Source organism: Cystoisospora suis (genome assembly GCF_002600585.1).
Source record: "Cystoisospora suis strain Wien I chromosome Unknown contig_1965, whole genome shotgun sequence".
Taxonomy (NCBI): domain Eukaryota; phylum Apicomplexa; class Conoidasida; order Eucoccidiorida; family Sarcocystidae; genus Cystoisospora; species Cystoisospora suis.
Window position 1 is genome coordinate 25,424 of NW_027154764.1, and position 23,744 is coordinate 49,167.

General features: G+C 54.9%; 2 protein-coding genes across 2 annotated transcripts in view; one reads left to right on the forward strand and one right to left on the reverse strand.

Moving 5' to 3' along the window:
- The window catches only part of CSUI_004268 (uncharacterized protein), a gene marked incomplete at its 5' end in the record, with an annotated part of 41,778 nt that extends 24,043 nt beyond the window's left edge, over positions 1–17,735 (forward strand). Inside the window, 11 exons of the mRNA XM_068064461.1 lie at positions 1–699; positions 1,220–2,650; positions 3,405–3,971; positions 4,891–5,183; positions 5,650–5,914; positions 6,317–6,398; positions 6,530–7,689; positions 8,218–8,739; positions 8,865–12,105; positions 12,675–14,716; positions 15,080–17,735. The exon at positions 1–699 is cut by the window's left edge and continues 365 nt beyond it. Of these exons, the coding sequence (XP_067923558.1) occupies positions 1–699; positions 1,220–2,650; positions 3,405–3,971; positions 4,891–5,183; positions 5,650–5,914; positions 6,317–6,398; positions 6,530–7,689; positions 8,218–8,739; positions 8,865–12,105; positions 12,675–14,716; positions 15,080–17,644 (12,867 nt within the window). The remainder of the gene's footprint in view (positions 700–1,219; positions 2,651–3,404; positions 3,972–4,890; positions 5,184–5,649; positions 5,915–6,316; positions 6,399–6,529; positions 7,690–8,217; positions 8,740–8,864; positions 12,106–12,674; positions 14,717–15,079) is intronic.
- A 460-nt stretch (positions 17,736–18,195) lies between these two features.
- On the reverse strand, positions 18,196–23,604 carry CSUI_004269 (nucleoporin complex subunit 54). Its single transcript, XM_068064462.1, has 4 exons — positions 21,923–23,604; positions 21,022–21,091; positions 19,867–19,946; positions 18,196–19,213 (listed from the first exon to the last, which is right to left on the reverse strand). Exons 1-4 carry the CDS (start codon positions 22,475–22,477, stop codon positions 18,920–18,922), a joined length of 999 nt encoding a protein of 332 aa, XP_067923559.1. The 5' UTR covers positions 22,478–23,604; the 3' UTR covers positions 18,196–18,919.
- Positions 23,605–23,744: the final 140 nt, after the last annotated feature.

Here is a 23,744-nt window from a genome sequence, read left to right on the forward strand (position 1 = left end):
TACAGGGAGGAGCTTTTGTATGCGTCCGGTCTTTCTCTTCGTAAGATGCAATCTCTCAACATGGACATAATGGAAGCCGGTATTTCGGCTGGGCGGAATGCATTCAGATTTCAAGATACAGCCGATGCGCTCATATCAGAGGGCTTGCATGGACAGAAGCTACGCCATACAGCTGGATACTGTTCTCAGGGGGACAGCTCACAGAGCAGTGTATCAGACTGGGGGAAGAAGCGGAAAACATCCAGATTTCGACAAAGGCTCTGCATCCCGGACAAAGTAAGGAAACGCTTCAGCGAAACAGACAGAAGTTGGAGTGGCGAGAGTCGGGGATACAATTCTTCAACCGAGCCTCAGCGTAAACTGAGACCAGCTGTAGTTGGCCCACTGAGAGGGGAAGACTTCAACTTGGACGAGAGTCAGTTTGACTTTGAGTCAGTCCACCATCACTCCGATAGAGAAGACGAAGACGAGCACTCCGACGTAGAGCGACAGGGGAAGGAAACTGCATGTTCGTTTGAACCATGTGGGGGAACAGTAACTTGGAGACTCGCGTGCGAGTGCGAAGACCTTCAGGTGACTCTGGCGCGTTGGCCTTTTCTCGTTCCTCTGGCAAGTGCTGCTTGTGGTCGAGTATCTGCTAGAGTTCTCAGGATGCCAAACAAGCCTGATGAGACCTGTATTACTCTCGTCTGCAAGAAGGTGAGTCGTCTCACGTTACAGATTTTTGTTGGGTAGGACGAGAAAATTCAAGTCCAATATGGGGTCAAGACCGTGTCTGCGTTGCACTGTGGTGTCACCCGGGTATCATTGGGGTTTCTGTGTTTCACGTGTGTGCTGGCTTTACTCGGCTATCCTCTCTACTCTTTCCCCGGCATCTCTACCACTCCCACCCCGCGATTGCGGGCTCTCCCGGCATTGTCACTGACTCGCCTCAGCCTTCCGCTTTCTCTCCCCTGATGCCCATGTGGAGGTGTGGTCTCTGCGGAGTGGTCTAAGCTGGCGTTGACCTTTACACACGGCTTATGAATGATTCCTCATCCTCAAGGCTCCTTGTCGGGATGCTCTCTCTAGACTAGCTCGCGACCTTAGTAAGCTCTAAGCGGTCTTCCAGCAGGTCGCTTCGCGCTTTGCTGTGCTTCCGAGTTTTGTCCTATTCAACCTTACAGTGCTAGTAGATCAAAACACTGCGCTGAAAGTGCTTTCTTCCTTCTCCCTGCAGGTCTCGGCTGCGGTAGCCCAACCAGGGCATGATTTAGCACTAGAGGGAGCAGGGGATTCGGGCTTGCGTTCTGGTATGTTTGAGCCGTTCGTTGCCCCGTTTCTTCTCAGCCTGACGTTTCACCCGTTTTCATCGCCGTCTCCCGCTCTTGAAATATGCGCGCCTGGGGCTGTCCGGATTGGCTTCAAACCCAGCCTCTTCTCTCGTCTTCTCCGCATTCCTGAGGAGCTCGTTTCTCCGGAAGACGTACTCGGCCCTCTTTGCCAGACTCCTCACTGTTGTCCACTTCCCCCGTCCTTCTCCTTCCTCCCGCTTCTTCTGCTGTACGTACAGGAGTCAGCCGCATCCCAGAGTAGTAGTAGGAGACCGTCGTGTCCCTCCCCGTTTTTTGTCTGTGGCTCACCTACTTCTCCTGCTTTGAGCCGCTTTGGAGTGTGGCGCCCGGGTGGAACGACTAGGGTGCCAAGTGGAAATGCACTCACTAGTCTGGATCCTGCTAGTGGGCTATCTGGGTATCCGGGATCTCCGACCTGTCCGACCTCCTTGCAAAAGGCTGAGGGCATTAATACATCGTGCATGCCCTCTTTACAGCATTTCGCTTGCAGCAGCCAGTTGTCCGGAGGTGGAGGAGATGTGGGAGTAATTCAGGTGCCTTCATCACTTTTCTGTTCTTTGAGTTGTCCTGAGTCCCGGCATTTTACCGCTGTACGACCAGCTTCAGTCTTAGCTACTTCTACCTCTTCGTCTTCTGTGGCTCCATTCACTACCACGGAACTGGCTACGCGGTCTCTGGCACGCGCCTGTCTACCGGCGGGGCTTGGTCTCGGCGTGTGCACGAGGAAGGGTGGCCTACCCATCCCCTTTGCTGGCACAACCGGGGATAATCCTCCCGATCAGAGTTGCAGCTCCGGCGAGACAGAAGGCGTGATGGGTTCTGGGCCTGGACAGTCCTACCTGACGGTACCCTCGTGTGGCTTTTGCGGACGGAATGATGTTTGTTCCTGTCGGGGTCGACCGGTGAATTGCTTTGCTGACGGAAGCAGCGATTCTAGAGTAATCCCCCAGGGAAGAAAAACTGCCCAGGAAGGAAGAGGAGGTGGAACAGGCGGCGTTGACACATTGAGCGGACGGACTGAACGGGGAAAGACGCTTGCTGGTAGGAGGAACTCGAAAGTAGAAGAGGCAGCACATTTTTCGAAGGATGTAAGAGAAAAACGGGCCAACCTTGGAAGTGGAGTAGCCGACAGTAGTGTCAGCCAATCTACGAAGATAAACAACAGTTTCGGCAAACCACTCCTGGGAGCGCCGCCGCCGAATGGAACCCATCAAGAGACTTTGTGTTCTACGCACCAGCTGGAGGGCCCTTTCCCGGTGCTCACTTGCTACGATCTCCGCCAAGTGCCGGGGTGTCTTCTCGCAGCTTACAGAGAGGTGAGTAGTGCGCGCGGCTGCCACAGTGCCTCGCCGCTAGTAGCGCATGTGTGTCACAGCTGAGCGGCGCTCCAAGTCAGGCCAGAGGCGTTATCTCCCGGCGTACCAGGTTTGGAGCAAGCAATGTGGTCTAAGGTATCTATTGTACAGCAGCAGCTGAGATCTCCGCCGTACAGGCTTCTCGCCGTCGGCGAGTAAGCCGCTTGCAGTTATGCGAGTCCGGTAACCGTCGCGAGTAACTGCTGGGAGGGACTACCTGTGTGGGAGAGTTTCCTCTTTCGGTTTCGTAGCATCCCGCTCTGGGCTTACATTACATCACCCCTTGTGGCTGCTGGGCAACCGGTCTGCTGTACTGAATAAGATATCACTCAAGCTCTCTGCGTATTCGCAGTGAGCCGTGCCAATAAGAAAGGGAACGGTACAGGCGCTCCGAACCCTCCAAGGCGATCTTGTACTTCCTCTGTACCAATGCTTTTCGTGCGCGTGGTTTAAGGCTGGGTCGTTTTCCACGTTACATGTAGCCTGGGAGGGCCTGAGTTCTTGTTGCTTCGTTTCGATCCTGCAAAAATTGAAAAGTCACGAGAGGCTTCCAGCGCAGCCAGTCACCTCTTGCAGGGAAGCTTTTTTCTTGTTTAGCCGGCCCGCGAGCGCCCTCAAGCGCCAAGGAGATCAACTGCTTCCTGACCCACGTGTAAGGTCACCAGCAGTTACGCCTGGGTGTTCTCGCACTCCTGCGTGTGATTTTTGTGTTCAGGATACCTGCTGGCTACGCAATACGAGTTGCCACGTTCTACTGTATCGCGCCAAGAAGAGCGGCATGTCAGCCATGGCTCCTGCTGTGTCACAGCAGGGCCTGCTTTACCCCAACTCGGAAACTCTTCTTCATAACTACTCAGGCCTCCTGTCTCTTACTGTTTCCCCTTTGGACAACACTTTGTATCAGCGCGATGTCTATCTGCCTGCCTTGCGGCGGGGAAGTGAGACAGGGAACGCCTTCGCCCCAGGTCGGTGCACCCGGATGGCTAATAGTCAGAGTGGCTCTAGTGGACGAAGGGTCAGCTCGGGGAGTATCTGGAAGGATGCGTCTTTCGCACTGGAGGACTCGCGGGTCCGAAGGTGGACGCGTACGGGTGGAAGCGAGAGCGGTCGGAGAAGAAAGTGGGACGCTTTGACAGGGAACAAGAGAGGTGGCGACTTGACAGTGCTCGAGACAACGGAAAAGGGGTCACGAGTTATAGTTGTCGGATGTCCCTTGAGAATTTGCAGCAGACTGAGGCTCCCTATTGAGGTTATTTTCCTCGCCGAAACAGACGCCACAGCCGTAAGCGTTTGTCGAAAGACACGTTTTCAGTTGTCGCACAGGGGGGTGGAGTACCTTCAGTAGTTGGTGGAGGATTTTCCCTTCCAGATGCGTGCACCTGGGGTCGAGAAACAAACTGGATTCTAATGCACGCGCGCGCTTTATCAGAAGGCAAGCAGCATCTAAAGGGTGGTCTTCTACGCTCTGTACTCCCCTGCGTAGTGTGAGAGGGAGGCCCGTAGCACCCGTCTTTCTGAAGGGTGTAAATACTTTCCCCATCTGCTGTTGTCAGCGGGCTGCAAGATGCGAGCCAAGCAGTATGCTCTCGAGAAGCCAGGTCCCGTGCTGAGAAGATGAAGTGCATAGAACTGCATGCTCAAAAAATTGCGAACAGTACCAGAGCCTAAGTGTGTTACCGGTTCATTGCATTGCCTTCTTCCCTGGAAAGTGTCGTTGTTTCAGCTACTATATGTTTATCATCTGGTTCAACGTTCGGGTCATAGTGTGACAGGTAACAGCTTCCCGGATCAAAGGGCCACACAAGATGCACGCGTGTCACATCGAGTGTGGTTCGCAGATGCGCATTCAGGATTTATACCAGAAGACTGAGCCTCTGCAGTGAGTTGCGTTTCTCTCCGAACCGCGACCAGACTAATCAGAACAGCGAAAGAGGGTGTGGAGTTAAGAGAATGTAGTAGTTGTGACGGGGGTCGTCCGCAGACCCCTTTCGCGATGACACCGACAAGCTCGGCTGATGCGAGGATATTTCCCCGTCATGTGGCGGCGGACAGCATTACATGGCATAAGTGTTCTGACGTGCAGTTCAGCTTCTGCTGTGTCCGTCACTCTGTCAGTCCAAGTTCCAGTAGGGTAACAAAAGAAGGAAGGTGTTTCAGTGCGAAGGTTTGCTTGTATTGGGCTTGGCTTCTCTTTCTTGTAGGACTGGTTGTGCGAGCTCAAACCCCAAGAGTGTCAGGCAGTACCGCTTCACGCTTCAGTCTCTTGCGTAAGCCTTATCGTAAAGATGCGCAGCGAGACAGGTCCTGTGTGGACTGCGTCGTGTAATTTCCGACGAGCAGCCTCCTCGACAGGTCCCCGTTGTGAGGTGCTGACGGCGTGCGTCTCTTCTCGCCGGACGTTTGTCTGCGGGCTGAAGTGTGAAGCTGTGGATCGGAACACCGCAACACTCATCACGCTCTTTGAGCCGGTCACCCTTGTGAACAGCCTCCCAACGTAAGCGCATTTGTCGGTTGCTTCTTTTGCAGCCGTGGCAGAGAGTGGCCTGCAAATCACAAATCTGGGTTTCCGAACACACTGGCGACATTCTGGAAGAAACCGTCATGCCGAGCTCCCAGTTCTCTCTTCCGAAGTCTCAGGGCGTCAATCTCTGGTGTGCCGTGCTCAGTACGCCACTGAAGTGGTAATCATGTCCAATAGCAAGGGGCTCTGTGACTGGCAATTTTTAGTCCATGGGCTGTGGGATTGCAAGAGTTCTCGGACACATACGCTTGTCATCTGATGGTGATTTATACTGGGGTTCCTTGGTTTCCGACTCTTATCTACTTTCAGTCAGCACGTAGTCAGTTGCCTTCTTACTCTTGCTTGCTAGCGCGCTGGGTTCCGAGCCAAGCGTTAACTTCTTTCGCCGCTTGACTCGCTTTGCGCCTCCCGGCGGGTCCTTCCGTTTGCTTTTTCGTAGGCCCGTCTCTTTTTGCGTTGTCCAGGACTACCCGTGGCGAGTATCGCGTCACACGCTCTCAGCCGCATCCAAAAAGGGCTTGACACTCTTCGACTGGAATAAACCGGTTGCTCTTAGACTGCGGCTTCCCGACAGTCTGTGGAGTCAAATTGTGACTATCGCGCTGCCGGCCGCCCCTGTCGTTGCCGCAGCGGCTGCAGCTGTTCGCGTGGACGAAGGCCAGGTGTCCTCTCTAGAGAACGACGAGGAGCGGACCTTTGAGAAGGTGAGAGGCGCAGATTTGAAGCCAGGGAATGCCTCAGTCTTTCTGCTAGAATCTCGTGTTCTCTCGACTCTTGTGTTTGTCTTTGAGAACCCGTACCTTCTTATGCAGGACCCAGACGCTTCTGCACCCAAAGGGGCAAGGAAGGGAGGGAAGCCGACCAGCGACGCTCTCTGCTGGAGTGTGTTCGTACAAAATATTACTTCCCTGGACGAGATATTGGTACCGTATTGTATGTACGGTGTTCGCCATCGTGAAGCAGCGCTTCTGGTGTAGCAGGAGTTTGGCTTTTGGACTTACGTCAGTTTCAGGGCCGGGTAATGGTTTGAGATATGTGTGCAACTGTCCTGCAGTCTAACAACGCCTGGCCATCGCTCTCCCTTTTCTTCGGTGTTGTTGGTTCAGGGTTTTTCTTCAGCTGCTTCGTCGCTTCACTCCGCGACTTCGGGGCGTCTACCCCCGTCTCCCCTTCCCTATACATCCTCCCGTGAGTTTCTGTCATTGTGTCTCACTCCCACCAGCAGTCACTTGGCGGATGCAAGAAACTGGTCAGTCGGGCGAACCTCCGTAGGTTTACAATGTTGCACTCTAGTCCTCCCGGTGGGTGTGTGTCTGCAGGCTCGCGTTTGGACGGACGTCGTCCTCCATTCTCGGTAAAAGATTCTTCAGGGAATGAGGGGGCGTTTCCCATGCAGTCAAAACGAACCGAAAGCACCAGTACCTTCGTAGAGAAGACAGAGGAAGAAGAGGATGAGGAACCGGAGCCGGCATTCGAAGGAGAGGAAGAGAACAGATTCTCGATGCCGTTATGCTCGGAACGCAGGAAGTGGAAACAAGCTCATGTTCTGAGTCTAGTGCGAAAGGGCAAGGAGGTAGTTAACGTATTGCTGAATGCTGAGTTCAACGGGTATTCTCTGACCATCAGTTGTAGTGCTCCGTTTTGGCTGATAAACATGACTGCTGTTCCTATCAAGTATCTTCCAGTTCATGCACCACCCAATGCAGCAGAAGCATCATACGGAAAGCCTATGCTTCTTCCGCCATCACCCACCTTCGCTTCCGCGTCATCCTTTGACACAGTCAAAGGAAGAATGTTCCGAGAGATCGAGCACTTCTTTCTGGATTCCTTTTTGGGAAGGCCACATGTCCCGCTCTCGAGATACGGAGGCCCCGCTCATTTTGAAGAGCCAATGAACCATGATTGGGCGGAAACGGGCAGTAAACGTGTCGAGTCTCGCAGCGGGAAAGCTTCGAAGAACGTTAGCCCCGATGGCAATGAACGAGTTGCTTTCCCTCGCTCTCCTGGTACCGAGAAGACGAATGCGGAGTTCGTTCTGCCGCGGTTCTACCCATTCGACCACAGCGGTTTTCTTCTCAAAGCAGAACCACATGGGGGATATACACGTGAATATCCAGTTCGGGCAAAAGGGCGATTTGCTCTATCATGGGGCAGCAATCATCAAGGCGGCGACATTCTCCACGCTAAGGAGACCTCCGGTCATACTACAGCGCCGCCGCCTTCGTCCTCCCGAGCGCGCGGGACACCTCTGAGCAAGCCGGAGACCAAAGAAGAGTTGGAGGGGACGCAAGCGGAGGGGGCGAGAGAGGCATTCAAGACAGAGGAGGAAGCTAGAAGCGACCGCTCCGATGAAGCATGTGCAGTTTTGTGGCCGGGGATAGGCCTCACGTTGATGCCGGGAGTCGAGGTCGTCCAGGGGTGTCGACGACTCGGGCCAGAGTACGGCTCTCCCGTTTGTATCATAGTGAAGCCCAAGCAGGTTAGGAAAGCAAACGATCGGGTCTTAAGGAGCTCGTTCTTCGGCTGCTTCTAACAGACGTGCGCTGTTAGTGTAACGCGGTGGCGACAATGCTTCGTTCCGGTAGCAGCTCTCTCAGTATTCCTGTCGACGGGGGAAGGGACTGGCAGTCACTTTTAGTAGTTCACGCGGTCAAGCCTCCCGGAAGCGCCCAGGAGTAGCAGCTGGGGACACCACCTCCGGTCTTCTGTCCGTTTCATCTTCCGTGCGTTTTCGTCTTTCACTTCGCAAGAGGAGCGCAACTATCTCAACCGCCGTTCCAGAATTGCACGTCTTCGGGAGCGTGTTTCGAGTGCCCTTCTGTGCAGGGTACTGCAGTCGGAAAACGCGGCCTTACTTTGCAGCCGATTATTCGTTTTTCGGAGTCTAGGGGTCTCTCACTTGTTTATTTTTCTGCTCAGAGATGGCTCTAGGGAGGGTTGTCATCTGAATTCGAATCATGGATTCGACTGCAGCTAGAGATTCTCCTCTTGTGTTGTTCGCCTGCAGGTCGTAGTTAACCGTTGTTTCTTCTCCGTAGAATTCAAACAGCTGCGAGCTGCGCCAGCCTGCGCGGAGCTTCTTCGTCCGGGCCAGTGCGCTCAGCTGCGCTGGCCGTTGCCTATGGCTGCTCGGTTGCTGTGTCTGCGTCGCGATCTGTCTGTCCCCCACTCTGGCGCGTTCATTGCGTCCTCGGCCTTTTCTTCTCTGGCGCCCGGTAGTATTTTGAACGGCACACGGTCCATAGCTGTCCCGCTCCGACAGGGTAAGGATCTGGTCGGAGAGGGACAGGCCAGTGTACCAGCAAAAGAACACACCGACAAGGAAGACCAGTCTTTCGTCGATGTGCTACAGCGCCGGTTATTTCTTGAGCAGTGCACGACTGTGCTATCCACTCTCCACGGGTACCGTTCTTTATGGTCCGAGCCTCTAGATGTTTCTAGAAGGCTAGACGAGCACGTGAGCCTCTACTTGAAGCCTCCTGACCAAGGTGCCTGCTGTAGAACGCCTTTTGCCTTCGCCGTGACCGAGGTACGTCGGTTAAGTCGTGTTTCCGTAGTTGTCATGTACAGGGGACAACCCACGACCCGAGGCGTTTACCCTGAGGATACGTCTGTCAGACAAAACTGTCTGAGGAACTGTGTGTCTCTATGCAGAAAAAGACGAAGAAGCTGAAGTCGGCGCGAGCAGACACAGGCGAGACGGCAACCCTCGGCGGAGCCTGGCAGATGACAAGGCGGGCATTAGATGGAGGTTCGGACGCACTGGGATCCTGTGGGTTTCCTTTGCAGTTTCAGCTTACGCAGCACGTGGACATCCTTCGAGTGCGAGTGGTGGAGCGCGAAGACGTGCAGTTTATCATCCTGTCGTCTCCGTTCACCCGCGTCCTGCATGGACGTCTTCCCCCTGACCTCGTTTCTCTCTGGCGTCCTTTGTTTACTTCTCTCTGTCCGCCATTCCTCTCGTCTATTGCACATGAACTTCGGCGGGTATTACGAGGTGCAGACAGTGTTTTCAGCAGTGCTCCTCTCCTACCACGGGGGTCCTCTCTGAGTCCTGGTTTCTATACCCCTCACTTAAGACTGGGCCGCCGTGCTGAGCGGTCTAACGACGGCTGTCGCACCAGTAGGACGGGGTGCTCGGATGACGAGGATGAAGTATGCGTCCCAAGGATAGTAGTGAAGAACAAGCTGATCTTGCCTGTGTTCGTAAATCAGAAAGGCAGGTCACATGGCCCGGTTTTTGTGCCGGCGTGGTCGTGCGTCCCGTTTGCGCTCGATGTGCCTGCGGGGCCCAAGACAATACAGATAAGCACGAAGAAAAGTTACTGCACAATCCGCTCCTTCGGCGAATCTCTTTCAGAATGTGTCAACTTTTCTGTTTCCCCGGGCGACGCTACTAGGCGAAGTGAGTTACTCTCAACACCCAGTGCAGAAGGTTGGAGAGTTTCAGACATCACAAACGGAGAAGAGAAACCAAGCAATTCTCGGAGTCAAACGGCGATGGCGGCAGAATCGGCGCTTGGCTGTTTGCGTGGCGACTCAAGGGGTGAGCGTGCGGCAGATGCACCAGGGAGAGGAGGAAGGTTTCCTTCCATTTCGCGCGTTCGGGAAGCTTGTCCCGTGTCGGAGCGTGCAGAGGATAAGAGGAAGGATTTAGCCGGGAAGGAAGGAGGGGCGAACTCGAGGTCGGTGGGCACAGATGGATGTGGCGAAGATCCAGTCGCTAGTGACATGCACAGAGTAGGGGAAAAAGGCAGTGGTAACGGTGGAGAAGGGGAAACTTCTGGTCAAGAACTTAATGCTAACCAAGACGCGGACAATAGCGGGAAGATCGGAACAGAACAAGAAAGAGCTTCACTCCGAGCGTGGGAAGCTCTTCATGGATCGACAGAGGAAGAGGAACCCTCTCATATTGTGGATGTGAATTTGGAGACCGAAGGAATACTGCCTTTTTCATTCAGCTTCTGTTTCTGCTCAGTAGACAACCGACGTTTTACAGTAGGAGAATACAAAGCTACAGGCACAGTTGTCCAAAAAGAAAGACAGCCAGGAGCTTGTGCACGTCAGACAGGACTGGAACGTGACTCAGAAGAATCCAACGAGGCCAGATCGAGTGCCAGTAGTTCTAACAATTACCCCCGGACGGTGTTCGGCGAGCTACCTGTCTGTGCCGGCGACAATGGTCAGGCGCGGGCCAGACCGTTCTTCCCTCCAGCTGGCAGCAAAGCTCAGGCTTCCGCTGACGCCGCGATCACGAGTGACGAGCAGTCGAATTTTGGACGGCTGCACGTGTCTTCCTCCGGAAGATCGGGGGTCGAACATTCTGCATGTCCTCCCAGTGATTTGCGCGATGCGTCAACAGCGTCTCGATTGTCTCCGCCGGTATCCGCAAGGACACCGTCGCCGTCTGCCGACAAGGGCAGCTCTTTGTCAGCGGCTGGCGGAGAGGGACAGGGCCACTGTGACAACCCGCAGTCACCGCTCCAGCAGTGTGTCCAAACCTCTGATGTTGGCGACAGTGAAACACTGATGCCACTCAGTACCTGCACAGCAGGCAACGAGGAACGCAGTGAAGGAGACTGGCTGGCAAAGTCTTCGGACACAGGATCTCGGGTACTTTCGCCGAAGTATCCAGACGGTTCTTCCTCATCCTTACCGTCGCACTCGTCGACATGGTCTTCTTTCTCTTCTGACCGTGCCGGGGGCGGCTGCGATTCTTCGGTCGAAGAGGAGGGTTCTCGTTCAGCGGGGCAGCGCCCCTTGTGCTCCACCAGCTCCCACTACGGAAACAGCAGTCTCTCTCAGGTCTCCCTCGGACACCCCTTTCCTTGGTTTTCACGTTTTCTTAGCAGAGGCATACGAGCCTGGAGACTGGTCTCGTACGTTGGCAGTGTTCGGGTACGTCTTTCTGGCCCGACAGTCTTCGTAGAGATCTCTGGGGTTTGTTTTGACCGGTTGCCCGTATGGCCACTTGACAACCGCTCTGTTCATCCTCTCGCTGCGTTCCCGTCGCCACTTGCTCAAGTCAGCTGCGAGGAAAGGAACCAAGATGCGGATGCTAGACAGGTGGCTGAGTGCACTCAAAGCAGCCAGCACAACCTGGGCGTAAGCCAACCGCCACTTTCTTCTGCTACTGAGAGACTGCTGTCACAGAAAGGTAGGAAGAGGAGGTTGCCCGGCGCAGGTGCCTCGGCACGCGGTGGGGTTAACACAGTGGGCGACGCGGAGGACCAGCGGTTGGAATCAAGGAGCAAACTTGGCGGTACGAAGGCGAACGCGACGCGGGTGCACGGGCGTTGCTCAGGGGGAGACATGGAAGCGGGCGTCGTGCCTTTTCGTCTTTACCGTGGTAGCTTAACCCCCGAGTACAGGCGTTTCCTCTGGCTCTCAGCTCTTCAGAAGGATCCAAGGGAACAGGACTGTGGAGCGCTCTTCTCGATAGACCGGGAGGTGCTGGTTTCCAGTATCTCGGAAATTCTAAGGGGTGCGCGAAGGGACTCGAAGACAGGGAACTGTTCCCTCTCTTTTTTAGAGTCACTGGCAGTCTCAGTTCACTTTCACAGCGTAGTGCTAACTCTGGCTGAAGACAACGACGTGAGGGGGAAGCGAATGGAGCGGCACAGTCTTTGCCACGAGCGATCGGCCGTGGACACATCGAAGGAGGGATTTATCGATGGAAGCGGACTTGAAGCTGGGCACGACAAACGCCTGTTAGATTTTACTGGACGGCGGTCGAGGAAGGAGGGAACACACAGACATACACAGACTGCAGTGTTTGATGGGTCTGTGTCTCCACTCACGCCAGATCCGACAGCACCCGTGGAGCTTGTTCTTACTGCGTTCGGCGTACATTCCTATGTCACCCGGGGTAGTACAGCGGACCAAAAGGTCGCAGGTAGGTCCGCAGGCTCTGTTCTGCTTCCGTCTGTACGGCGTGAAAAAGGTCGCTCGCTCCTGGAAGCAAGTCATCCCTTGTTCGGAACCTGGTGAAAGCTGGGCAGGGTGATAACCGGTAGAAAGTTTTCCCGTCATGCCTCTGTAAGCTTCTAGGATTCAACAGTTCTGGGTCCAGTACGCTGTAGAGAGGGAAGCGCGCGGTTTGCCAGTTCCTCAGAAACCATCAGTGTCAATACCACCGCGAGGCTGACTAATCAGGGTTTGCTCTTCTCTAGGGAAATAGCCAGCAGGATCGGCCCAAGCTACTGATCTGCCGTTTGAATCAGGTCTCCCATACCTTTCTAGCATAGCACAGAACGCAAGCGCCCGCAGCTCTGAAAAGCACGCTTACTCGTGGCGGTTATTCTTACGCGCGTCTGAAATCTTCCAAGTTTGCTAATGTCAGAAAAAGAAATCCGGGGCATCGCCGCCGTGCCAGGGAGCTTGTACCTCCCGGCCCCGGACAGGCACTTCATGTCCAATTTTCTCTCATGCGAAGTTTTTTTCTGTCTTTCGATGCGTGTACAGGGTGCTCAGGTTTTCCTTGCCGGCACAGGACAGCTGCCTTACGGGGCGGAATCCGACGCATTCTGAACCCTCTCGGGCCTGTTGGTATCGCCGCTTCCCCTTCACGCCGTGGTGATGTGTTTGTTTCTCTTGTCTCCCCAGCTGGAAACCTGGCCGCGCACTCCTGCTCCAACAACGTTCAGGGCGCAGAAGGCGGGGTCGCAGAGTCACAGACGCTATCTCTTCTTTTGGAACTTTGTGCGTTGAATCGGAGAACGAGAGCTCTGTCGCTTCTTCTTCCGTCATTAAGTGTGAAAAAGGGGGCCACAGAGCAGCATATACGCCGTACGCACGTGACCCTGGCGTCTGTAGACATCTTCTGCCGTGCGCCACACGAAGGTCGCCTCTCGGGACAGCAAGCCTATGCCACTCACCACGTGTTGCGGCCATCTTCTGCGACGAGCCCTTTTCGTCCTAGGTCTTTCTCCTCTGCCCCGCCTTTGTCCGAAGACTCCGCGAAAGTGCTCGGAAAGTTCAGGAGAAGCCCGCGGTCACACGGCGAGACACTTGGAAGCAGTAAGGAGGCGTCATTAGAAGTTGTCGCAGCAAAACGGCACCTTGGAGTGCTGACCAGGCGTTGCTGGTGGGCGTTCTCACCGTGGCAGAGAGACGAGCCAGACTACGGGCATGCGGGGGATAGTGACGGCGACCCAGAGGGGCTGCACAGCCCTGAGCGCAAGGACACCATGAAGCGTAACACGCAAGAAAGCGCCGATGGTATCGGAGAGCCGGTGTCGAGAGGGCGGGCGCTGCCGTGGTCTTGGAAGAAATCGCATATCGGTGAAATGAAGACTGGTTGTCGGTCAGGGAGACGACAGGCTTACGAGCAGGAGCAGGCAACGGAGGAGAGAAACACTAGAGGGACATTGTCTCAGTCTTCCGCAGCCCTCCATCTCCTGGTAGACGTGACCCTGGAAAGAGAAGCAGGAGAAACAGCAGAGGAAGAAGCAGACGAACTCGATCAGTTTGAGAGAGATGCTATGACAGCGGTCTTCCCTTATGAAGCTTTTCAGCCCCCTTCCCGCGCAGGACACCACTTTTTCATAGAAGGTGACTCACGAAGAGACAGTATCAACTGGCCTGCCGCGTTTCAGCGAAGTGACACTGGGGCTGTCACTCCCCCCCTGAGTGCAGGGATTATGTCGGGTGACGAGCGTGCCGTCGGATCCTCGGAAGAAAGAAACCTTAGCCAGGCCCTCTTGAAAACACTTTCCCTTCAAGTGGCTTGTCTTTCGGATCGCCCCGAGACGGTGGGCGGGAATAGCAAGCATAGTAAACGAGGGTCGAGCGGAAACGCAGGGGAGAGAAGGGCGCCCGAGCGGTGGCTGGGAGTGCGGCATTGTGTGCTGTCCGTCCTACCGCTGACCCTGCGTCTTGATTTTTGCCTTCTGTCGTCGGTTCTCGAGCCCCTCGGTTCTGCGTTCGCAGCCCAGTACGCACGGACTGTGAGAAGCCAGCAGCGAAACCGAATTCTTTCTAATTTGCAGCGCCATCAGAGGGAGCGGCTTCTGGTGAGTGGGCACTCGGGCACGCTAGAAGACGAGCAGGCAGGCAGGAGAAAGAGAATGGTGAATTCTTTCACTACTGGAAAGTCCGCTTCTCCGAGCAGCGGAGTACCCTTCTCATTCCGGGACTCCCCGGCTGACAGGGAGAAGCATCAAGAGGTGTTGCGACGGAGAAAGCCTCCGGGGTGGTGCGAGCTGGTCTTACCCAGTGAGGAGGAGTTAGGGAAGGTCTGGCACGTATACGTCGGTCTTTTATGGGTCAAAGAAATTCGTGTCAATCTGTCTGTTCTCCGGTTCTTCCGAGTGTTAACTTTCAATGAGGCCGAATTTCAGTGGACACCTTTGGAAGTCCGTGCGCGGTGGCTCAACTCAGCCGACCTAGCGGAGCTTGTTCTACAGCATTATCACAAGCAACTGCAACAGCAGTGGTACCAGATGCTTCTGTCATTCGATCTTGTCGGTCGTCCTATTTCCAGGATACGAAAGTTCTGGAACTCAGTAAGTCTGAGCGTGATGGGACTTCATAAAGCTTTGATGACTCCCGGGTATCTCGTGGTGTTGCTGCCTTGGATTGCTGCAGGTCTAGTCTTTTCTCACCGGCGCCAACCGAAGAAACACGTCAGAGACGAGAAAACAGTCTGCAACACTTTCACACCAGTCCTTCTTGCCTTGGAAAAAGAGGGACAGGGGACACTCGTTAGTCGGCCCTGTGTTCTAAAAGGGAGCTGCGTGGCTTCAACGATGGCAAATTTCAAGCAACAAGCCTTAATCAAGTGAAGGATAGGAAAAAACCTAGCCGAGTTGGTAGCATCAGTTTTGCTTTCAAGTGGCTCTGTCATCTCTCTTGTTATCTCTGTTCAGCTATTCCGCGGAGTCCTCCGATTGGCACCAGTGGATCTAAGCTACCCATTCGTCGGCGTCGACGACGTGATATATCCGTACACGTCTTTCAACATTCAGAAACTCCTGGCTCTCCTGTATTACACGATTTCATTCCAGATCTCGCGCTTTCGTGACGAGCCACCACCCGTACCGCCGACCATCTTGAACGTTCTCACGCCTCCTCCCTTGCCTGCGCTCGGTCCTCCGGCCACTTCACTCATGTCAGCTGTGTCTGCATCTGTTGGTCCAGCTATGATGAGTTGTCAGCCTGGTGCGGGCCTGACAAAGACAGTCGAAGGACGCGTGGCTGGCATCGCAGCTGGAGCACGCGTCAACGACGTGATGGCTGGCCGGGAGGAAGCCGACAGCGGCGTGACAGGTCGTAATCCCGGTCACTACACAAAATCGTCAGCTGCTCACGTGACGCCCGACAGTAAGTTGGAAGGCGGGACCGTTGCTGCTAGGCGCTCTGTCAGGTCAGCAGCAAGCCACAACGCGGCGCAAGGGCACGAGGGCGTGGGGGCGATCCTTCCTTTGGCGCCCCGTCTCTGCTCCGCGTCTTCTTACCCTTTTTTCCTTTCCCCTTCATATTCAACGCCATTGTCGTTTCCACTTGAGGCTCTCGACTCGGCGCGATCCACTCAGGGTTCCCGTATCCCGCATCTTTGCGGGTTGGACGTAGACAAGACTCCTCCTGCAGACGGAGTGTTTCATGGCAGTCGCCATCTCAGCTCCGTCAGTGGAGGATTCAGTTCGACCGATGGCTGGGTAGCGCAAGCTCTTCCTTTACTGAATAGTTCTCGTTCACTGTCTCTCTGCCAAAGCGTTTCGAGCGCTGAAGTCACCGTCGGCGGTGGCTCCTCAGTAGCTGACTCTCCTTCGCATAGTCCTTCGACACCCTTACTTGCGGCGCAAAGATGTCTTCCGGCGGCAACAGGGAAAGATAAAATGCCTCACCAGCTGCTCCCCTTCGGTGGTCACCGCTGTCGTCTCACAGTACCGGGTTCTGCTGCATCGTTATCGGTAACTAGCCGCTACGGCGAAAGAGCGCGTGACAGTACGTCCCCCTTTGCCTCGGCGCCCTCCGGTTCTCTGCCTTCCTCTCCGGCTCTGTCGGCCTGCTGGCTGCCTGACTCTGCACTGGCCGGTACTGGCTGGAGCGCGCTGGGAGATTTGGGCGATCACGAAGAGCATGAAGCTGCGGCGTTTTCTCCTAGTTCGCGCGTGTTGTCGTTACCATCTCGGAGCTCTGAACAGCTGTGCTCTGCTTTTGCATCAGAAAGAAGAAACGGGGACCGCGGACAGAAGCCAAGTAGGAGCCCAGGTGGTTACGACGTAATAGAAGCGGAGACAAACCGATTTTCGCCAGATTTCATGAATGCAGGTACGCATTCACTGCATGACCGGTGGCAATGTGGGCCGTCATCTTCTTCGTGTGAAAACGTGGCAGCTCGTTGCTCTAAACGCTTCTGCCACAGCCAGCGAGAGAACAGCTTTTCCCTTTCGTGTAGGGGCCCTGATGTCAAACGGTCTTCACAAGCAAATGCAGCCCCCCCACCGCTGTTGGAATGCCGGCAGACTGGCAGGCGGTGGACAGAAAATGTGTGCAAAGAGCCGTGTGTGTGTGTACTGCCTGTTTCCGGGAGTCCCCGTGAGAGAGACTGGACGCCGGCAGAACCACACTGTGTCGACGTCGCCAACTGTTCTGCATTCTGCGCGCTGGGGCCCGACACTGCTGGTAGACAACTGACTGCCAGTTCCCCGAGTGAAGGGCAGCAGTCCCGCGTAGAGAAAGGACAGGCAGTCTTCTCATCTACCGTTCAAGCTCCTGCCGCGCAGAAGCTCTCGCCGTCGAGGGAGGAGCCCTTCGGTGCGTCTTCTTTCTCCCCGCCTTCCGTCAGACCGGTTGGCAGTGATGCTGACGAGCCGAGAAAAGAAGTTTCAAGGGCTCCGGTAAAAAGTTCTGAAAAAAGGCGAAGACGGGGGAAAGACCTATCTTCAACAGGTGGAGGGAAAGACAACACAGATGAGGAAACGGAGACTGAGTGCTCAGTGGGAATTAGGACAGCGACCCAAGCCGTTGCTGTAGTACCCGAGGGCACGTCAAAACGAACCGTCACTATCCCGGGAGACGCTACGACAGGACTCAGGTTGAGTCATCAAGCGATTACTCACGGACCATCGAGGCAGAACTCCACAGATCGCGTACTCCTGCAGATACACGATAGTGGGATCCGCGGTGCTTCTCGGATTCCAGAAACGTCGCCGACAAAGGACGTCTCCCTGACGCAGCACGAGGCCGACCAGCGAGGCTCATGCCAAAGAGGTGGTGGATCGGTGGCCCTGATCAGTGAGAATGCTGAGCTACAAGCGAACCTTGATGAGGACGCCCGCCTCGGGTCCAGCAGTGATAGCAGTGGCGAAGCCTGGTGGGACGGAAGTGCGGTTTCGTGGAGCAGCCCGTTCTATCCGGCTGCCGCGCAGCTACCAGAGGACCTGCGTGGGTGGAGCATACGTCCTCCGCGGATAGACAAAGAATCATAGCCACCCCGCGATACACGGTTTTTCTCAAATGGTGCTCGATGATCATCGGAATGAGCAGTGCTTTCTTCTGGTAGTGAGGACTTCACCGTCTGTATACGGTGGTGCATGTACCCATCGAGCCTGCGCAATTTTCGTGCTGTTCTGCGATCGTGCAGCTGACAAGACCAGGAGAGCTCCGAAGAGGCGATATATACATACATACTCCGGCATATGGATACACCATTCCCTGCTTAAGCGTTCCGCCTAAGAAAGGACGTCGCTTCTGCTGAACGTTCGCGAACCGGCACCGGCACGCATGCCGTGCAGGCGAATGTAGAATCGCCTGAAGCAGGCACGTGGCTGCTCTGAACAGCCCCGCAGCCAGAAATTGTGGGGGGAGCCACTCGCAACCGTGTCCGCGTTTCACCGCACAACCGTTCCGTCCCCCTCGCTTACCGTATCCCCCCCCCCCCCCCCGTGGACAATGTACCCTGTGCAATAAGGTCCGAGTGGACAAAATACGCTGTGCACCAAGGCAGAAACAATCTCAGAAGAACGGAAAGCTAGAAAAAAGGCATACGTATCCGAGAAGATACTACACTTTTCGGCACCTAGCATGAGGGGCCGACAAAATCTCGGACAGAAGGAATGAAACAGAATAGTAGTCAGCACAGTACAGCGCTTGGCGGCCCGTTCAAAGCATGAAATGTGGCTACCGTCATTTCTCACATATTTGGGGGGCAACACGTGCATCCAACATCTTCTCAGCGCCCGTGGACGGGGTGTAAATCTACGTTCGCCAAAGCTATCCACAAGTAACATCACCCGTGACGCCAAGGTAGTTCACCGCACCGGCCACGAGGGAGATACCTACGCCAACAGGCGTGAACGGGTCCCCCTTGAGACACCGCTAAGGAGCCAACGAATGAGAGCCAAGTGTGGGTTTCCGTAATTCTTCTCTCCCACAACTGCCCGGGAGGGACTTTGAAATACGGACCTCGGGCTAAGCTCGCCATCCCAAAGCATCAAAGGCTTCTGCCGCAGCCGCGTAGCATGCGAGGTAACGGGTGAATCCTGACAGCATGTACCAAGTACCACCTACGCCGCGAAGAAATCTTGCTGAATGGCTCCATTTCCCTGTGCGACGCCACATTCTGCACACAATTTGATGACATGCTTGCCACAACCCCGGTTTTGTCTTCGAGTGGACTGATGAAAATCCCTTTGCTATAGTAGACGATTCAAGCAGTTCAACCTCATCAGCGGTAACAGAGGTCATATTCAGGCGCAGACGCGCTAGGAGGTACTGTTCGGCGCAAGTGTGCGATTCTTTCGGATGACACCTTCGAGTCGTTCAACTTGGTGCTCGGTGTTCGCCAACGACTGGGTAACGCCTTCGACGGCTTCCGTTTGTGCTGTCAGGATTTCAACGAGACCTTCTTCTTGGTCTCTGTCTAGCCAGGCGTCTCCGTCCGGACCATCTTCAGCCGACTCATAGCCGGTGGCTATGGCTCCCGTTCTTTCAAGGGTAGCTAGCCAGACACGCATCACGTCAATCCGCTGCTGCCAGTTTGACCAGGGAAACTCCTTCTGCGGTCCACATACCAAATCAACCGCAATCAGGCAGAGAATATGAACGCAGGTCGTCCCTGCGTCGCCACATCGAAATAACGGGAGCGTCGAGAGCTGGACTCCTCGATTTTTGCATATGCAGGCACACCACTCGAGTGAAAAGACTTTCCTGGGGGGTGATTCTGCTCAACACATAAGTCATCTGCGCCGACAAAACAAAGGTGTGGACAAAATCACGTAGTAAGCTAGAAGCGTTAGACGTCGACGCTCAACACTACGACTGCAGTACATTCACTGCTGACAATCGAAGGCAATCTGTAACGAGGAATGACTCAAAAAGAACGACCAGCCATTCAGAAAGCCTTCCACAAGCCTTCGCAGTGCACACGGAAGGTGGGAGGGCAGAGATGCTTAGGGATCTGCCAGTTTCGTATATCGAAAAGCTTGCTACGTTTCCTAGTCCAGCGTTCGTCAGCGATATCTTCACTTCCAGAGCCTTGCTGCACCCCCGTCATCTGGCGAATGAATGACGACGTCAAGCCTGCCTGGTAAGTCCAGTTCGCGGCAGAGTCATACTTTCTCGACAGCGATCTTGGAAAACCTTTGCACCCTACGCTCAGACACCGAACCGTTCAAGCTAGCGAAGGACGCACATCCCCTCTTCTGCTCACCTCGAGAGCACCTAAGAGCTGCGCGTTCGCCGCTTGGCATCGCTCATTTCTCTCATACGCTCCCCTGGACACCGCGACCTCTGGCAGCACAAGGACACGACGAGAGCCGACACATCCTTACGTGGTGACCACCAAAACGACAGCTAAAAAGCCAACAAGCGCATACCATCGAGGGATGCCCAGGAAATTTCCGGAAAAAATACTGGTATACACCAATTGAAAAAAACAAACAAGGTGAGAAGTGCGCAGCCCCGGATAGGACACATCGCTGCCACGTCAGCTGCGTGGGTCAGCAAAAGGCGTTGAACCCGATCACAACGAAGCTGCCACACTAATGCACCATCTGATACGAGCTTGCCCTATCCAGTACCACCTCCGACCTCTGGCCGAGGGCACACACAGCGGCAACAAGCGTAATGCTCCTCACGGGGCCCGCAAACATTCTCCAATATGCGAAACCTGACGCGCTATGGCAAGAGCTTGTATCTGCCTCGCTCGCACATCAGCATCACCCACTAACACGGAGAGAGTCCCAAATTTCCTCTTGAGAACTCCCCCTCCAGCAGCCATGGTGAGATCTCCCGTGCTACCATCGTTCATTCCTCGAGATGCTCCCGTGTCCTCCGTTTCGGGCCACAGTTCTCAAGTAACGTGGAGAAACTGCAGTAGCAGGAGACGTCAACAACCTGTCACCGCCAGGTCTTCAGTCACGTCATCAGTATGAAAGGCGTTCATCCCTCGGGGGAAAAAAAACGAGGAAGTTTCTTTTGTCGCCACGCCCGAGAGACAACATGCTTTCCTTGTNNCTTGTCTGCCGAGCCGCCGAGACCCTCACCTATTGGATAGGTGATGATTTCAACGTGAGCGACACCGATTACCATTTCGCACACTCCCATGATATCATCACTCGGGTTATTCGCGACAGTGAACTCAGCAACACGGTTCCATCACCCCGGTGGAAGCTGCCTCGACTTCGCCTTGCGGTTTCCCGCGGACAGCAGATATTCAATTGTATCGTACAGACGCACAACGCACCCTGAGGCTACCTTATTACAGATGAAACAGCGGGCCCCGGCAGGAAGATAGAAATCCCACTTTCACCGCTGCGCGAGGAAGACAGAGGACGCAAGAAGCGAGCCAAGGGGAATGACGTACTTTCAATCAGATTAACCACCTTGATGAACTCGTGGCTCAGAGATGCGTGACGTTGTCGGAGAAGATCAAGCTGTACGAAGTCCACACGCAACGGAATGCACGGCGAGCTCATACATGCTGGTTCCCAAAGGAGCCTGCGGTGGCACACCGGGCCACCTCAGCTCGTTGTTACAGGTGGTTGCGGGCAGCCGCAGGGGGGTGTCTTTCTACAGTGAAGCACAAGAGAATCCATGGTTCACAACGAGGCTCTTAAGCCCTCCTGCCGCCCTAAGACACAAGCGTTCTTCGAGAGTCCCAGCAGTCCGGTGTGTGATGCTAACGGACGCCGACGCATGTTTCATTCGAACAAACTCGTGCTTCTCAAAACAACCACGCTCCGGATTCCGAAGCGCTCCTCCTTCTTGAGCGTGTTCGATATGGCATCCAAAAAACGGTCGGCAGTGAGCCAGGAGCGAAATATGCCATACTGAACATGACCCGCTGACAAGCTGTAGCTAGGGTAGACAGTACATGAGCTCTACCAGTTAGCGCTCGGCTGACCAGGACAGTGGAACAAAGGCTTCACACAACGGCCACAGTCTCCCTAACACTTCCCAACATCTCTACGTAGTAACGGCCGCTGTGAACGAGGAGAATACTATGAACCCCGCTTACGCCACACGATGGCCACGACAGCAGGACATAACTTCTCACGGTCTTCCAATGCCGACTAACGTGCCCTCATATGCGGGTTGGTGGAAATATCTTTGATTCCTCAGTTGCAAACTCCCTCTACGAATGCACGCCACCATCTGTTCGCAAGTGGCCTAGCTCATATCTACTCAGACCTGGTTGGTCGGGTCGCGCAACCGCCTTGCTACACGAGGAGAATATCTGATTGCCGGGCCACACAGCTTATTACCTTCCCTCTCATCTGCTGATTCCTTCCGACGAGCTTGTTTGTGGTCTCCACTACGGTAGCGAGTGTCTTTGAAAGAATTTGCGTAGCCTGTGATGCTACGGAAACCCGTTCCGTCAGCTGCTGCATGCCGCGTATGGGAAGAACAACGCAGCTCTGCCGTTCGGAGATTCTTGAGCAGGCCCTGCGCCACTTGCTCAGCAGGACCGTCCCGTCCATAGGATTCTGGAGAGCTGTCGCTTGAATGTGAGCCTCCACCTGCGCGTTCTTCTGCGCTGCAGTATGTGTTGGGTCGTACGAATAGACAAAATTGACCATGGCAGGCGTCTCGCCCGTCAAGAGCTGCTCGATGCCCTGCACGCGCGCACTCATCGATTCCAGGTACTGCTGCTGGTGTAAGGAAAGAGCAACCCCCCCGGCGGTGCTGGGCAGGGTGGTATTCTGTGCCTGAGGGAGCACCGCAGATGGAAAGGAAGCAGTTGTGGAGAAGAGACCCCCGGCGGCGCCGCTCAGACCCACCGGCTGCTGGGCCTGCGGTTTAAAGTTTAGAAAAGACATGAAGAGAGAGGGGCAAGGCAGGAGCAGCAGAAGGAAGCGAATAACGAGGACACGCGACAGCCCTTGAGAAAGAAGGCCCGAATGCTGTCAGTCGAGTCAAGCCAGCAAGGAAGTAAAGGAGAAGCCCCGGAGAATTACGATTTGCATCGAGTAAACCAATGCAAAGCCCGTTAGATTGCGGAAGTGAAAAACGAGGAGCGAGATAAGGAGCCGCGGCAGAGAGTACACGAGAGCAAGACAGGAAATATCACAAAAGAACAGTCCGCGGGAGACCCGAGAACGTCCACGAACACAACTGGCGAGGTCACAGAAGGAAAAAGCCACATGACAAAGTACCAGGTCGGTGGAGATTCGAGAACGTCCAGGAAACAGTTGGGCAGGTCACAAAGGAAAACCCTGACGAAGGGAATGCGAAAAAAGAGAGCGCCCAGCGACGTAGCAGACTAACGCGATCCGTACACCACCACCGCACCGTGCACGAAGAGCAACTGAAGCAAGGCGGAGCCGCGAACTCTGCAGTCCCCTGCTTTTGTCCGGGAGTCCCCGTGGCTTAGGAGTCGACCGCCTGCGTCAGCTGTGCCGAGCCGTTACCATTCGAAACGCCGGATTCAGCGCTGCGAATGAGGGAACAGTGTCCTGTCACGCTGCTGAGAGTAAGAGCACAAATAGTGTTTGCGGTTACAGGACACCGCCACTCCGAGTACATTCTAAAGGCTCCCTCCGGCTGTGCCCCTCCTGAGACGCCAGAAGCACGGAGAGTGGCCGCCGCTCTGCTCCTGATGTTGATCGACTACCAGAGGCGGTCGGAAATCTGGCGCTATAGAGAAGCACACCCGCACTCCTTGCGTTCAGGACGCAGAGATCGCCACTGATGGTCTCCTGATGTCACCTTGTTCTCAGTCGTCTAAAATCAGGACAACCGTCTCCGGCGGTCAGAGTCAGCGTGTGAAGAAGTTCCAATGGTCAGACTCGAGCAACCAGGAGGACAGCTAAATTCGCGTAGGCATGCTTATCTGGGGCTGAAATCCATGTTGTGTGCACGGGAGCAGCCCATGAGCTCCTGACGGGATTGAAGAAATAGTGCTGGATTCAGGAGCTGTCCATGTCTAGGAAAAGCCCTGTTGTCTCCTGGGGACACTACGACTTCTAGGGTGGACTTCTCCGATGTTCCGTCTGACATGGGACGGTCGTACCCTTCTGGGAAGTGCTGCATGCAGCAAGTTTGAGTAGTGCATGCAACAATCTTAAGCACCCCTCTGTCGGTTTG